The sequence below is a fragment of the Oncorhynchus tshawytscha genome, linkage group LG10, assembly GCF_018296145.1.
Source record: "Oncorhynchus tshawytscha isolate Ot180627B linkage group LG10, Otsh_v2.0, whole genome shotgun sequence".
NCBI classification, from domain to species: Eukaryota; Metazoa; Chordata; class Actinopteri; order Salmoniformes; family Salmonidae; genus Oncorhynchus; species Oncorhynchus tshawytscha.
This window is the reverse complement of record NC_056438.1, coordinates 21,247,977-21,263,438: the sequence shown is the minus strand read 5'-3', so window position 1 is coordinate 21,263,438 and position 15,462 is coordinate 21,247,977. Positions and strand designations below refer to the sequence as shown.

The window sequence follows — 15,462 nt, the reverse complement described above, 5'->3', positions numbered from 1 at the left end:
TGTCAGCTCTTCACAACTTGGGTCTTGAGTGGAAAGAGTCCACCCATGTAGACAAAACTTCAACAATGAAGTTACAGGTGATTGGTCGAATTGGACTGCATAATATTTGTTTACGCCTCACTCAGGCATGACTGTGGTCTTTACGTGTATCTTGTACAGTTCAGAGTTTCAGAATTGTCCTACAGGTAGAATTTCATGAGGGTGTCAGGAGGAATCAGGATGATACTGCTCCTGTCTCAGCCTCCAGTATTTATGCTGCAATAGATTCGGGGCGCTAGGGTCAGTCTGCTACATCTGGAGTATTACTCCTGTCTCATCCAGTGTCCTGTGTGAATTTAAGTTCTCTCTCTCTCACTCTCTCTCTCTCTCTCTCTCTATCGCTCTCTCTCGCTCTCTCTGCTGTTTTGGACTCTCTCTCTTCCGCACCCGCTGTCTATAACTCTGAATGATCAGCTATGAATTGCCAACTGACATTTACTCCTGAGGTGCTATCATGTTGCACCCTCTACAACCACTGTGATTATTATTATCTGACCCTGCTTGTCATCTATGAATGTTTGAACATCTTGGCCATGTTCTGTTATAATCTCCACCCGGCACAGCCAGAAGAGGACTGGCCATCCCTCAGAGACTGGTTCCTCTCTAGGTTTCTTCCTAGGGTCTGGCATTTCTAGTGCATACTACAGGTGGGTGTTGCTTTGGTGACCAGTGAGGTGAGATAAGGCGGGGCTTTACCTAGCAAAGACATATATGACCTGGAGCCAGTGGGTTTGGTGATGGATATGTAGTGAAGGCCAGCCAACGAGAGCATTGGTGGGTAGTATATGGGGCTTGGTGATAAAACAGATAGCACTGTGATAGACTACATCCAGTTTGCTGAGTAGAGTGTTGGGGGCTATTTTATAAATGACTTCGCCGAAGTCAAGGATCGGTAGGATAGTCAGTTTTACGAGGGTATGTTTGGCGGCATGAGTGAAGGAGGCTTTGTTGCGAAATAGGAAGCCCATTCTAGAAGGAGAGTTTACAGTCTAACCAGACACCTAGGTATTTGTAGTTGTCCACATATTCTAGATCAGAACAATCCAGCGTAGTAATGCTAGTCGTGCGGGAGGGTGCGGGCAGCAATCGGTTGAAGAACATGCACTTAGTTTTACTATCATTTAAAAGCAGTTGGAGGCCACAGAAGGAGTGTTGTATGGCGTTGAAGGTTGTTTGGAGGTCTATAGAAGGGCCAGATGTATACAGAATGGTGTTGTCTGTTTAGAGGTAGATCAGAGAATCACCAGCAGGAAGAGCAACATCTTTGTTATATGCAGAGAAAATAGTCAGCCAAAGAATTGAACCCTGTGGCACCCCCATAGAGACTGCCAGAGGTCCGGACAACAGGCCCTCCGATTTGACACACTAAACTCCATCAGAGAAGTAGTTGGTGAACCAGGCGAGGCAATCATTTGAGAAACCAAGGCCATTGAGTCTGCCAATAAGAATGCGGTGATTGACAGAGTCGAAAGCCTTGGCCAGGTCGATGAAGACGGATGCACAGTACTGTCTTTTGTCGATGGTGGTTATGATATCGTTTAGGACCTTGAGCGTGGCTGAGGTGCACCCATGACCAGCTCTAAAATCAGATTGCATAGTGGAGAAGGTACGGTGGGATTCGAAATGGTTGGTGATCTGTTTATTAACTCGGCATTGAAGATTCCATAAATGTCAGGGCAGGATAGATATAGGTCTAGAGTGGTCTAGAGTGGTCTAGATTGTCTTGAGTGGTCTAGAGTGACTAGAGTGTTGTCTCCCCCTTTGAAGACGGGGTGGGGGGGGTGGGGGGTAAGTTGCTGCAAGGGGTGCTGAGATGCTGGCTAGGGTAGGAGTAGCCAGGTGGTAAGCATGACCAGCCGTGGAAAAGAAAAGTTGCATATCGTAGGGATATTCGATATTATTGCAGAATGCCACAGTATAAGGGTGAACAGGGGTGGAGCACCATGGGTATATGTTACTCGTTTCAGGAAACTAGGGGTATGTTGCGCGTCACTACTTCAGAGGAGAGCCATTTTAACGTAAACTTTTTTAAATAATCAAAATGTTTCTTTTTGCAGAAATTCCTCCTGGAATATGTGAACGTTCATATGCCTGATTAAAAAACTTGTATGCCAAATTGTTAAATTAGGAGCACCTCTTGGTGCACCTATCCCTTTAGCAGGATAATTGTCATCAACTTCCGTTGAATTGCAGAGCACCAAATTCAAATGAAATTACTAAAACTATTTCATTTTCATGAAATCACAAGTGCAATATAGCAAAACACAGTTTAGCTTGTTGTTAATCCACCTGGTGTGTCAGATTTCAATAAAGCTTTTTAGCGAAAGCATAACAAGCGTTTATGTAAGAACATCTCTCTCAGTAGACAAAATATCACAAACAGCCAGCATCCAAGTAGATTGGTCACGAAAGTCAGCCACTTCCTGGTTTGATTTTCCTCAGGGTTTTGCCTGCAATATCAGTTCTGTTATACTCACAGACAATATTTTGACAGTTTTGGAAACTTTAGAGTGTTTTCTATCATAATCTGTCATTATATACATATTCTAGCATCTGGTCCTGAGAAATAGGCCGTTTACTTTGGGAACGTTATTTTTCCAAACATAAAAATAGTGCCCCTAGCTTCAAGAGGTTATCTAACCTCCAGACGAGCTTGAATGCCATACAAGTCTCCTTCCGTGGCCTCCAATTGCTCTTACATACAAGTAAAACTAAATGCATGCAAATTCAACCGATCGCTGCCCGCACCTGTCCGTAGCATCAATACTCTGGATGGTTCTGACTTCTACAAATACCTAGTTGTCTCGTTAGACTGTAAACTCTCCTTCCAGACTCACATTAAGCATCTCCAATCCAAAATTAAGTCTAGAATCGGCATCCTATATCGCAACAAAGCATCCTTCACTCATGATCCCAAACTTACCCTCGTAAAACTGACCATCCTACCGATCCTCAACTTTGGCGATGTAATTTACAAAATAGCCTCCAACACTCTACTCAACAAATTGGTTGCAGTTTATCACCAGTTTGTCACCAAAGCCCCATATACTACCCACCACTGCGACCAGTATGCTCTCGTTGGCTGGCCCTCGCTTCATACTTGCCGCCAAACCCACTGGCTCCAGGTCATCTACAAGTCTCTGCTAGGTAAAGCCCCGCCTTATTTCAGCTCACTGGTCACCATAGCAGCACCCACCCGTGGCACACGCTGCAGCAGGTATATCTCACTGGTCACCCCCAAAGCCAATTCTTCCTTTGGCTGCCTTTCATTCCATTTCTCTGCTGCCAATGACTGGAACGAACTGCAAAAATCACTGAAGCTGGAGACTCTTATCTTCCTCACTAACTTAAGCACCAGCTGTCAGAGCAGCTCTCAGACAAATTGGTCCGGTATGTTCCGTTCCGAGCCACGCTCCGTACAAAACTGGCGATAGATTTTCGAGCTAAAGGATAGCTGATGACCACAAACCGTGGTTAGCTGAATACTAACGATTTGCCAGTAAAGAAGGTAACTGGGCTTCTGAACTAGCTTCTGAACTAGCTTCTGATTAGCTTCTGGATTAGCTTCTGGATTAGCTTCTGGCTAGCTTCTGGCTAGCTCCTGGCTAGCTTATGGCTAGTTTCTGGCTAGCTTCTTGGAGTTTCTGGCTAGCTTCTTGGAGGATTACAGATTTGAGGTAAATAATACTTTTTTATAAATATAAATTGGTGAGGCGGGTTGCAGGAGAGTGTTTTGAAGATGAGTTTATGGAAAATAAAAAAATGTATGTGAAAAAAGTTGTAAATATATATATATATATACGGGACACAACAAGACGAGGACAAAAGACGTCTGAACTGCTATGCCATCTTGGAAGATGGAACATGACACCCTAGCTTATTAACTAATGCATGTGACACATTTTAAGTAGTCTGTTTCATTCTCTGATTAGTGCTGTTCTCATAGGAAGCAATCTATCAGAGGGAGGATCCTCCTCTATTGCTCTCCTTCTGACAGAGCATCCTGCAGTAGTCTTGTAAGACTTGTCTGATTGAGAATGTACTGGAAGTTTGCCCATAACATCATCATAAACTGGCCCCTCCCCCTGAGCCGATGAATCTAGAATAAATGTATCACACATGAGTCGGTTCATTCAGAGAGTTCAAATGGGGTTCATCAGCAGTTCTCTGTGGTGTGTAACTGATTTCAGGTAAATAAATATATTTTAGAGTCAGTTTAATAAATAACTGTTTTGCTGTGGCTGTAAACTGTCAGGGGCAACATGAATTACAAGTAAAGATAGGGAGAACAACAGTGACACCACAAAGACATCCTGCTGAAAACCACATAGAGACAGAGAAACAGAGAGCAGGTAGGAGGGTCCTGTGTGCACAAAGCCGGCAGGCCCACCTGACCAAAGCATATTCTTGGGCTTACAGTAGACTGCAGAGTACCTGTTAACTTGTTCACTGTGTGGGGGTGGGTGTGAATGACATGCTATCAACACAACTAAAAGAGGACAACACATTACAGAGGAGACTCTTGAATAAATAGGTTGTTTCCCATACTTATTCAAATACTCTGGAACTCGATAGAAAATTACACACAAACACATGAGTCATTGTCTTTGTCATATAGAGATCACCCATCTACTACCCATTGTTATTTTGAATGATTGTGTGGCTCCTCCTGGTAACTAAGCTACACTTTATAATAACTTAGTTGATGTTAGTAGCAATGATCCAGTGATGATGACTACCTAGACTGATGGATGCAAGTAACTCTATGATGCTGAAATATAGGTGTGTTTTTCCCATGTACTAAAGGTGTATATTAAATTTTTATAGATTGTTAACAGCAACATAATGTATTTGTTGGGCCTTTGTTGACAGATATTATGACAATACAGATGATCTATCGCAGGAAAGTACATTTTCAATGATTCTTAGTGAACAATTTGAACATTTTGACAATTCTAAAAGTTGCTGACAACTCTACTGTTCAGGCAGTTATGGGGACTTCCTTGTACACTGCTGCACCCTATTGAAAGATAATTGAAGTGCAGTACTTCAAGCTGCACATATGCATATTAACATTTTGTATTGTTTGTGAAAACGTCTCAGTTACAATGTTTACATTGCAAAGCAAAGGTAACTGAACTAAATTAATTTCACCCCGTAGCACCCACTTCTGGCATCATTAAGTGCTTTGAGTGTCTAGTTAAGGATGAGATCACCCCTACCTTACCTGACACCCTAGACTCACAGCAATTTGCTTACCGCCCCAATAGATCCACAGACAATGCAATCACCATCGCACTGCATACTGCCCTATCCCATCTAGACAAGAGGAATGCCTTCGTCAGAATGCTGTTCATTGACTATATCTCAGCCTTCAACACCATAGTACCCTTTAAGCTCATCATTAAGCTCGGGGCCCTGGGTCTGAACCCCGCCCTGTGCAATTGGGTCCTGGACTTCCTGACAGGCTGACCCCAGGTGGTGAAGGTAGGAAAAAAGACCTCCACTTCGCTGATCCTCAACACAGGTGCCTCACAAGGGTGCATGCTCAGCCCCCTGTACTCCCTGTTCACCTATGACTGCGTGGCCACACACACCTCCAACTCAATCAACTGAGAGCATCCTGTCGGGCTGTATCAGTGACTAGTATGGCAACTGCACCGCACACAACCACAGGGTTCTCCTAAGGGTGGTGCGGTCTTCCCAACCCATCACCGGGGGCACACTGCCTGCCCTCCAGGACACCTACAGCACCCGATGTCACAGGAAGGGCAAAAAGATCACCAAGGACATCAACCACCCGAGCCACGGCCTTTTCACCCCACTATCTTCCAGACGGCGAGGTCAGTACAGGTGCATCAAAGCTGTGACCGAGAGACTGAAAAACAGCTTCTATCTCAAGGCCATCAGACTTAAATAGCCATCACTAGCCAGCTGCCACCCGGTTAGTCAACGCTGCACCTTAGAGACTGCTTCCCTATATACATAGACATGGAATCACTAGTCACTTAAATAATGTTTACATACTGCTTTACTCATCTCATATGTATTTACTGTATTCTATCCTTCTGTATTTTATTCAATGCCACTCCGACATTGCTCATCCTAAAATTAATTAATTAATTCTTTTACTTTTAGATTTGTGTATTGTTATGAATTGTTAGATGCTACTGCACTGTTGGAGCTAGGAACACAAGCATATCGCTACACCCGCAATAACATATGCTAAATATGCGCATGTGACCAATACAATTTAATTTGATATGATATGATATTAGATGATCTTTTCAACAATATCAGCTCTCTTCAAAATATACTCAGGTAAGAATTCTATTTTTTAGTTCAGGCTTTTCTTATGAAGAGAGTGAGTTGTGCTCTTAGTGACATGGATGTTTGTGGTTTTGAATCACTGAGGTGTGTGAAGACCGTGTGTGGTGAGGACTGATGGTCATTACTGGGGGTTAGAGATGAGTTAAACTGAGTGGAACATCTAATTAGGGCCGGAGAGATGTGATGCAGGAAACAGCTTAAAAAATAGTTTAAGACAACTAAAGTGTTAGTCAATAGAATGTACTCTATGCATGATACTATGTGCATTATGTAATCAGGATGCGATGTCCCTGCAAACTTCAAAATCACATGCACCGAATACAACCTTACGGTAAAGTGCTTACTTACAAGCCCTCAGTTTAAAGAAAATTATGAAAAAGGAAGAAATAAAAGTAACAAATAATTAAAGAGCGGCAGTAAAATAACAGTGGTGAGGCTGTATACAGAGGGTACCGGTACAGAGTCAATGTGCTGGGGCACCGGTTAGTCGAGGTAATATGTACATGTAGGTAGAGTTATTAAAGTGAATATGCATAGATTTACTAGGCAAAGCAGTTAAGAACAAATTCTTATTCACAATTAAGGTCTAGGAACAGTGGGTTAACTGCCTTGTTCAGGGGAGAACAACAGATTTTTACCTTGTCAGCTTGAGGATTTGATCTAGGAACTCTTCGGTAACAAGCCCAACACTAACCACTAGGCTACCTGCCGCCCCATTGATAACAACAGAGTAGAAGCAGCGTAAAAAAGGGGGAGGCAATGCAAACAGTCTGGGTAGCCATTTGATTAGATGTTCAGGAGTCTTTTGGCTTGGGGGTATAAGCTGTTTAGAAGCATTTTGGACATAGACTTGGTGCTCCAGTAATGCTTGCCACACGCTAGCGAAGAGAACAGTCTATGTCTAGGGAGGCTGGAGACTTTGACCATTTTTAGGGCCTTCCTCTGACACCGCCTGGTATAGAGGTCCTGGATGGCAGGAAGTTGGCCCCAGTGATGTACTGGGCTGTATGCACTACCCCATGTAGGGCCTTGCCATACCAGGCAGTGATGCAACCCATCAGGATGCTCTCGATGGTGCAGCTGTAGAACCTTTTCAGGATCTGAGGACCCATGCCAAATCTTTTCAGTCTCTTGAGGGTAAATAGGTTTGTCGTGCCCTCATCATGACTGTCTTGGTGTGCTTGGACCATGTTAGTTTGTTGTGATGTGGATGCCAAGGAACATGAAGCGCTCAACCTGCTCCATCAATGAGAATGGGGGTGTGCTCGTTCCTCCTTTTCCTGTAGTCCACAATCATCTCCTTTGTCTTGATCACTTTGAGGGAGAGGTTTGTGTCCTTGCACCACACGGTCTGTTCTCTGACCTCCTCCCTGTAGGCTGTCTCATCATTGTCGGTGATCAGGCCTAGCACTGTTGTGTCATCAGCATACTTAATGATGCTGTTGGTGTCGTGCCTGGTCATGCAGTCATGATTGAACAGGGAGTACAGGAGGGGACTGGGCACACACCCCTGAGGGGCCCCTGTGTTGAGGATCAGCGTGGTGGATGTGTTGTTACCTACCTTTACCACCTGGGGGCGGCCCGTCAGGAAGTCCAGGATCCAGTTGCAGAGGGAGGTTTTCAGTCCCATGGTTCTTAGCTTAGTGATGAGCTTTGAGGGCACTATGGTGTTGAACACCGAGATGTCATCAATGAATAGCATTCTCACATAGATGTTCCTTTTTGTCCAGATGTGAAAGGGCAGTGTGGAGTGCAATAGAGATTGCATAATCTGTGGATCTGTTGGGGCAGTATGCAAATTGGAGTGGGTCTAAGGTTTCTGGGATAATACTGTTGATGTGAGCCATGACCATCCTTTCAAAGCACTTCATGACCACAGACGTGAGTGCTATGGGACGGTAGTCATTTAGGCAGGTTACCTTAGTGTTCTTGGGCAGAGGGGCACCCGAATGTCGGAAGACCTGCTTTCCCTTCCCTGTGGTTCCACGTCACTTGAGAGTCCTAGGGTTGCCCTTCAGCCAACATCCCGGGGATATACCAGGATCTTTGGGAGGTTTTTTTCCAAGACCCGCGCCACCTGTCTCCTTCCTTAACGCCCCTGGGACAGTGCTATGGACATGCTTGCAGGCTCTGCGTCTCCGCATCTACCCGCTGTTGGTGGCTGAAACCAAGACTGTGTAGGAGTACATCCAGGAGGCTCTCGAGCAGGGTTTAATTCACACGTCCACCTCCCCTGCCTTGGCACTCTCCTTCTTCGTGACCAAGAAAGACGGAGGGTTGCGGGGCCCGTTTTCTTTTGGCCAAGTTGGACCTGCGGAGTGTCTACAATTTGATCTGCTTTCAGTACGATGTCTGGTCACTACGAGTACTTGGTGATGCCTTTTGGATTAGCCAATGCTCCGTCAGTGTTCCAGGCATTCGTCAATGAGGTTTTCTGGGACATGCTTGGACTCCAGGTGATTGTGGATATTGACGACATCCTTGCCTACACATCTACCTTGGAGAATCACAACACTCATGAACAAGTAGTCCTGGAATGTCTCCTGGCCAACCACCTGTACGTCAGAGTGGAGAAGTGCCAATTCCATCAGGAGGATGTCTTCTTTTTGGGTTACCAGATCGGCCTACAAGGAGTCATGATGGATTAAAAGAAGATGGGATGCTGTCAGGTCATAGCCAGTCCCAACCACCATAAAGGAGTTACAATATTTGGGGGGATTTGCAACTTCTACAGCTGATTCTAATTGTTTTATTTAACCTTTATTTAACTGGGCAAGTCAGTTAAGAAGAAATTCTTATTTACAATAACAGCCTACCAAAAAGCAAAAGGCCTCCTGCGATTAAAAAGGGGCTGGGATTAAAAATGAAAAATAAATCAAATATAAAAATAGGACAAAACGCACATCACGGGGAAAACGCAGTAAGAGTGTCCCTGATTGAGTCTTTGAATGAAGAGATTGAGATAAAACAGTCCAGTTTGAGTGTTTGTTGCAGCTCGTTCCAGTCGCTAGCTGCAGCGAACTGAAAAGACGAGCGACCCAGGTATGTGTGTGCTTTGGGTCCTTTAACAGAATGTGACTGGCAGAAAAGGGTGTTGTATGTGGAGGGTGAGGGCTGCAGTAGATATCTCAGATAGGGGGGAGTGAGCCCGAAGAGGGTTTTATAAATTAGCATCAACCAGTGGGTCTTTCGACGGATATACAGAGATGACCAGTTTACAGAGGAGTATAGAGTGCAGTGATGTGTCCTATAAGGAGCATTGGTGGCAAATCTGATGGCTGAATGGTAAAGAACATCTAGCGGTTCGAGAGCACCCTTACCTGCCGATCTATAAATTATGTCTCCGTAATCTAGCATGTCATCTGAATCAGGGTTAGTTTGGCAGCAGGGGTGAAAAAGGAATGATTACTATAGAGGAAACCAAGTCTAGATTTAACTTTAGCCTGCCTGAGAGAAGAATAATGTACCGTCTAGCCATACTCCCAAGTACTTGTATGAGGTGACTACCTCAAGCTTTAAACCCTGAGAGGTAGTAATCACACCTTACCAAACCACATGACCTTTGTTTTGGAGGTGTTCAGACAAGGTTAAGGACAGAGAAAGCTTGTTGAACACTAAGAAATCTTTTTGTTGAGCATTTAGCACAATATCCGGAGAGGGTCCAGCTGAGTATAATACTGTATCATCTGCATATACATGGATGAGAGAGCTTCCTACTGCATGAGCTATGTTGTTGATGTAAATTGAGAAGAGTGTGGGGCCTAGGATCGAGCCTTGGAGTACGCCCTTGGTGACAGGCAGTGGCATGTTCGTTATCATTAAACTCACTAACTGCACCTGCTTCCTGACTCCTTGTGTCTATGTTACAGTAGGTCCCAATGTCCTCTTGCTTTGTGGCAGAAATATTGAGGTGAAATGTATTTTTGCCAGCCATCACAGTGAATCACCCATCATCAAAGTTATTGTAGAATAGCACATCCCTCAGGTACTTAGATTTAGCAATGTACTGAAGCACTGATGTTGTACCATACCATGTAGTTTATGTTCTCACTTGTCATGTGTCGTTCAATAGTCACATTGTCGCCCAGCTTTGCTTTCTGAGAAGACGTGGGATAAACAATAACTGGTGTTTGAGATGCTACTGAAAAAAACAACTATATTTACTGCATTTAAAACATTTACCAAACGCCTATGGTAAACACTTTAATTGTATAGTAAACATGTATAACATTAGTCAAATGAGCTAGATGTTACTTCCATGCTTTCCAGAAAGGTGAGGAGCTTATTAATCTTTTATGCTCCTTCAAGGGATGAGACTGACCTGTGTAAAATGCAGTCTCTCTTCAGAAAATAATGGAAACTTGCGTTTGCGATCATTGGTTCATCTCAGGTACCGTCTGTTTTTGATGGTCAAATTTGATTGGCTGAACACTCGATAGAACGCCCAGTAGGCCACGAATGGAACAAACACTGTCCTCTTATTTTGTTGTACAGCTTGATTCTGTGTTGCACAACTTTATCACATATCAAATTTGAATATGTCGATGTTCAGGTTTATTTTTTCAACAATGTCACTACTGTTGATATGTCCTTTATTAGGTCTAACTACAGCTCATACTGTCTGCAATACTATGTACTGCAGCTGGCCAACAAAGGGCTTGTCCACACAAAGTAAAAAACACAACAGCAAGCATCAATGGATCCCTTTACTTAATGTTTTTCTTGCAATTGTGGTCCATGGGAATCATACAGTAGTTGAGACCTGGTTGGCCACATGTTATGACACTGTCATCCTCTAGGGACACTATGACTTCCACACAGTCACTTAGTAACACAGAGAAACAATTTATTTTCTATTGTATTGACGGATAAAATCCCTTGGGTTATATAATTAGGAGGCTCTTTCTTCTTGGCCCGATGATGATGATACTTTACATCACACTTCAAACCACGGTTTGTGTTTAACTACGGACTTCAGATCTCCATGTCTAATTTATTTAGTTTTTTCACAGATTTCAGTTGACTATATATAGAGAACTAGCTACCTCATAAAAATAGTATTATATTGTTGATAAAAAGGACAAACTGAAGAGCAAAAGAGTATGTGATACAACTGACTGACACCACTGAGACATCCTGCTGAAACCACACAGAGAGACAGAGAGAGAAAGACACAGAGAGAGAGAGAGACATAGAGGGTCCTGTGCAGAAGGCCAACAGGCCTTAAAGTGTAGATGGCCTCAGCCTTGGGTATTTTTCACAGCAGACTGCAGAAAACCTGTAAATATTTTGCTGTCTATGTGAAGGTTTGTGTGGCATGCAATCTGTAGGCCTATGTCTTAAAGAGAAAACAAAGAAAACCTACACTTTCACTATGAGTAATTATGTTGAAAGAGGCCTACGTTATTTAATGTAACATGATGCAAGGGACTACCTGACTTCACATAAATGAGAAGACATTGACCTTTACATTGTGAGCACTGTGTGAAGAGACCATTGGTGCACTAAGGGGCATGAACAGTACTCTGGCCCTGAGAGGAAAAGTAGAGTGCAGTGTGTTGCTGCAGGTCAGTCTTCCTGTGTTAAAGGTCTATGAAAGGTTAGTTTCCAATATTGGAAAGTCACTGTAACACCCTCCACTATGACCACAGAGGTGTGTGAACAGAATGCATGAGTTCAAATTATTAACATATATTTGGTTTAACAGTTGAAAATGATTTATTTTTCTTGACAAATGCAAATCAAATGTAAAATAAGTTTGACAGAGAAGCAATGCATGAAATTATGCACACTTTGTATTACATTAACAAAAGCGTTAACAACTGATTTCATAACCTTTTTCTGCATATCCATTCATAGAATTAGCTAATGAAGCTAGAGCTAGTTAAAGAGCTAACTAGTATGAAGGGGAAAGTATTTAATTCATCCAGTACTACTTGTCAATCCCTGATCTGTTTTACCTGTATTTGTGCTTGTCGCCACCCCCCTCCAGATGTCGCCCATCTTCCCCATTATCCCCTGTGTATTTATACCGGTGTTCTCTGTTTTTCTGTTGCCTGTTCGTTTTGTTTATGAAACCTACCAGCATTTGTTCCCCTGCTCCTGTCTATTTATTGCTCCTGTTACCTGGTCCTTCCCAGTTTTGACCTTTCTGCCTGCCCTGACCCTGAGCCTGCCTGCCATTCTATACCTTGCCCTACCTCACTGGATTATTGACCCCTGCCTGCCCTGACCCTGAGACTGCATTGACCCCTGCCGTTCTGAACCTGTTCCACCTTCTCTGGATTACTGACCCCTGTCTGCCTTTGACCTGTCGTTTGCCTGCCACTCTATTAGAAATAAACTTTCGTTTCTTCGACACTGTCTGCATCTGGGTCATACCTGAAAAGTGATACTACTGTCTAATTCCAGAGTACATGACCACTGTCTCTTCCTCCATGTTTCCTCTCTGTCTTCTAGACCTGTTCTTCTTGTTGCTCAGAGGCAGAGCTACGTAATGGAGACTGTCTGCATCTTGGCTCTGTGAAGAACAAAATTGTTTTGTTGATATTAAGTGTATTACATTTTGCACAATTTGGTAAAGCAAGCCAAGTCTAATAATGTGTATTTGTATAAGACATGCAACGTAAAAAATTATTTCCTCTTACCCCTGCATCTGACCGGGAAATTGTAGGACCTCTTGTCTGAGAGACCAGTTCTGAGAAAAAAAGACACAAAACACTATAGATACGGCCACATCTTCCAGTTTTTCTACATATAGAGATGGTGACATCAACGAAAAGCAACTTTTAATCACTTACCACTGCACTGCAGACATGTTGTCTTCTTCATCTTGTAAATCATGCAGGCAAGGAGAATGATCAAGATAAACGCAAAGGCCAATGCTACGGCCAGGCAGTATACAAAGACAAGAGGGTCTACACTCTCGCCTGCTGAAATTTTTGAAAAAAATAGAAGACACTCAGAATAGCAACCATATGTATAGGAGATATGAACAACAATGAAAGCTGTTTAACCTACCCTCAATATCCAGCTTGGTACCATTCCCAAACAGTATCTCCCCACATGAGGCCACAGCACAATAGTAAGTCCCAGAATCAGAGAGGCTGAGGTTCCTCTTGGGGAGGTTGTAGACACAGCTCTGTGTCGGAGACCCAGCTTCAAGGCTCTTTTCACACTGATCACTCCTTTCTCCATGGGTGTAAATGATTCCTGGATGGGATTCTCCTGAGCCATGTCTGAACCAATAGACACTGTGTTCTCCTGCACAGGTCTCAGTGTGTATTGTACAGTTCAGAGTCACAGAGTCTCCTGGCTGGACTGACTCAGACACAGGCTGATGTATAACAGGCATATTTCTGGAACCTGAATCTGACAAGAAGGCCAATAAACCAATTTCATCTCCCTGGAACATCTCTGTAGCAAGTGTTGTAAATTAAAAAGTATTAAATCTAGATTTAGTTTAATTAAGAGAATACATAATATTTACACTATTTACACTATATATCTGGACATTCAGATTTATCGTAATATCGTATCGTTTTAATAACTTTCTCTTTACCTTTTATGATGAGAATGACTCCTTGTCCAAACTCCACCTTGTATCCATAAGCACTTCCACAATAGTATGTGCCTGAATCAGAGGGTTCCACGTTTGTGATCATTAGATTATTTTTTCCTTGGCCACCTTCCACTGAGAAGCGAGGGTTACCCTTAAACTCATGGTAAAATGTTGCATTCCCGCCATACTTATAGATGGTTGAGATGAGCTGAGGAACATTTCCAAAAGTTTGCTTGTAAAAGGAGAACATTATTCCCATGTCGCCTGCATTGAAGCAACGCAAAACCACTGTGTCTCCAACGTTGCCTGAAATGAGACCAATCTCCTGACTGATGGATGAGGATTCAGTCCCAGCTACCCCATGAATTAGAGAACATAAAAATATATTAGCTGTTACATACCTTAAATACAACTTTGGATGGTCAAAGTGTCTGTAAAACATTATTGGGATACCTTGTGTCTTCAAATCAAGTTTGGACATCACATTAGCAGAGAAATATAAAATATTGACTTACCCATCTCTACGAGAAGTGGAAATATCAGACACAGTGCGATCATCTTTAAAGTTGTCAGCTCTTCACAACTTAGGTCTTGAGTGGAAAGAGTCCACCCATGTAGACAACACTTCAACAATGGAGTTACAGGTGATTGGTCGAACTGGACCGCATCATATTTGTTGACGCCTCATTCAGGCAACATTGTTGTCTTTACATGTATCTTGTACAGTTCAGAGTCACAGAATTGTCCAAAAAGTAGAATCTCAAAGTTTTGTACAAATTGAGCACACATTTTTAAAGTATGGTTTCCCTTATTCTTTATCACTGCATCTGCTGCTGTCTATGAGACTCAAATGTGACCTTTTTGGACCATGCATGCTATGACACTGTCATCCACTAGGGCTTCTATCACCACACAGTCAATTCACTTCACCTCACAAAAACATCTACGAAAAACACATAACAAACATAGCAAATACGATACAGTATTCTTTGAGTGATCTCTCATCAAGATGTACACTCAGTAGAATAGATGGATAGTATGCCCTCCCATTATATTCTTATTGAGTAAGTCCATGGTTCTAGTGGCCTAACATCACACTTATAATCAGGGATTGTGTTTGATTGAGAATAATGTACTGATCACTACATCAAATTACATAATACATTTCTCACAGTTGACTTGGTATAGATAAACTGCCTCGTCAAAATAGTTGGTTTATTGTTGCAAAAATTGTCCATTTGAATTTGAAGTAGTAAGACCTACAGTATGAGAGAACTAAGAGTTCTGAGAAATCTGGCTGAAAGCCACAGAAATAGAGAAACAGAGGGAGAGAGAGAGTGAGAGAGAGAGACATAGAGAGACACGTAGTGAGAAAGAGAGAGGGAGAGAGAGTGAAAGGAGCAGAGTGACAAAGGTATTGTGTGCCTGAGGCCAGCAGGCCCTAACATAGCATAGAGACATCCTCATCTTGTGTTCATCACAGACCACAGAGTAACTGTAAATCAGTTGCTTGGTGTGTGAGGGTGTATAAG

General features: G+C 42.9%; 1 protein-coding gene across 2 annotated transcripts; it reads right to left on the bottom strand.

Annotated features, from left to right (window-relative positions):
- Positions 1-12,081: 12,081 nt before the first annotated feature.
- On the bottom strand, positions 12,082-14,522 carry LOC112259920. Of its 2 annotated transcripts, none has more exons than XM_024434619.2 (6): positions 14,446-14,522; positions 13,931-14,284; positions 13,390-13,740; positions 13,170-13,301; positions 13,017-13,066; positions 12,082-12,889 (listed from the first exon to the last, which is right to left on the bottom strand). In XM_024434619.2, the coding sequence occupies exons 1-6, from the start codon at positions 14,486-14,488 to the stop codon at positions 12,764-12,766; spliced, it is 1,056 nt and encodes a 351-aa protein (XP_024290387.1). In that variant the 5' UTR covers positions 14,489-14,522; the 3' UTR covers positions 12,082-12,763. The 2 variants fall into 2 exon arrangements, with proteins under 2 accessions (XP_024290387.1, XP_042184247.1); XM_042328313.1 differs by having other exon boundaries at positions 13,170-13,298.
- Between the last annotated feature and the right edge of the window lie 940 nt (positions 14,523-15,462).

Excerpts from the sequence above, each read along its gene's own strand:
- LOC112259920 (XM_024434619.2), bottom strand. The coding sequence starts at position 14,488 with ATGATCGCACTGTGTCTGATATTTCCACTTCTCGTAGAGATGG. Across the intron at positions 14,285-14,445 it reads TCCACTTCTCGTAGAGATGG|CTGGGACTGAATCCTCATCC; the intron begins GTAAGTCAATAT and ends TTCATGGGGTAG. Across the intron at positions 13,302-13,389 it reads TACCAAGCTGGATATTGAGG|CAGGCGAGAGTGTAGACCCT; the intron begins GTAGGTTAAACA and ends CAAAAATTTCAG.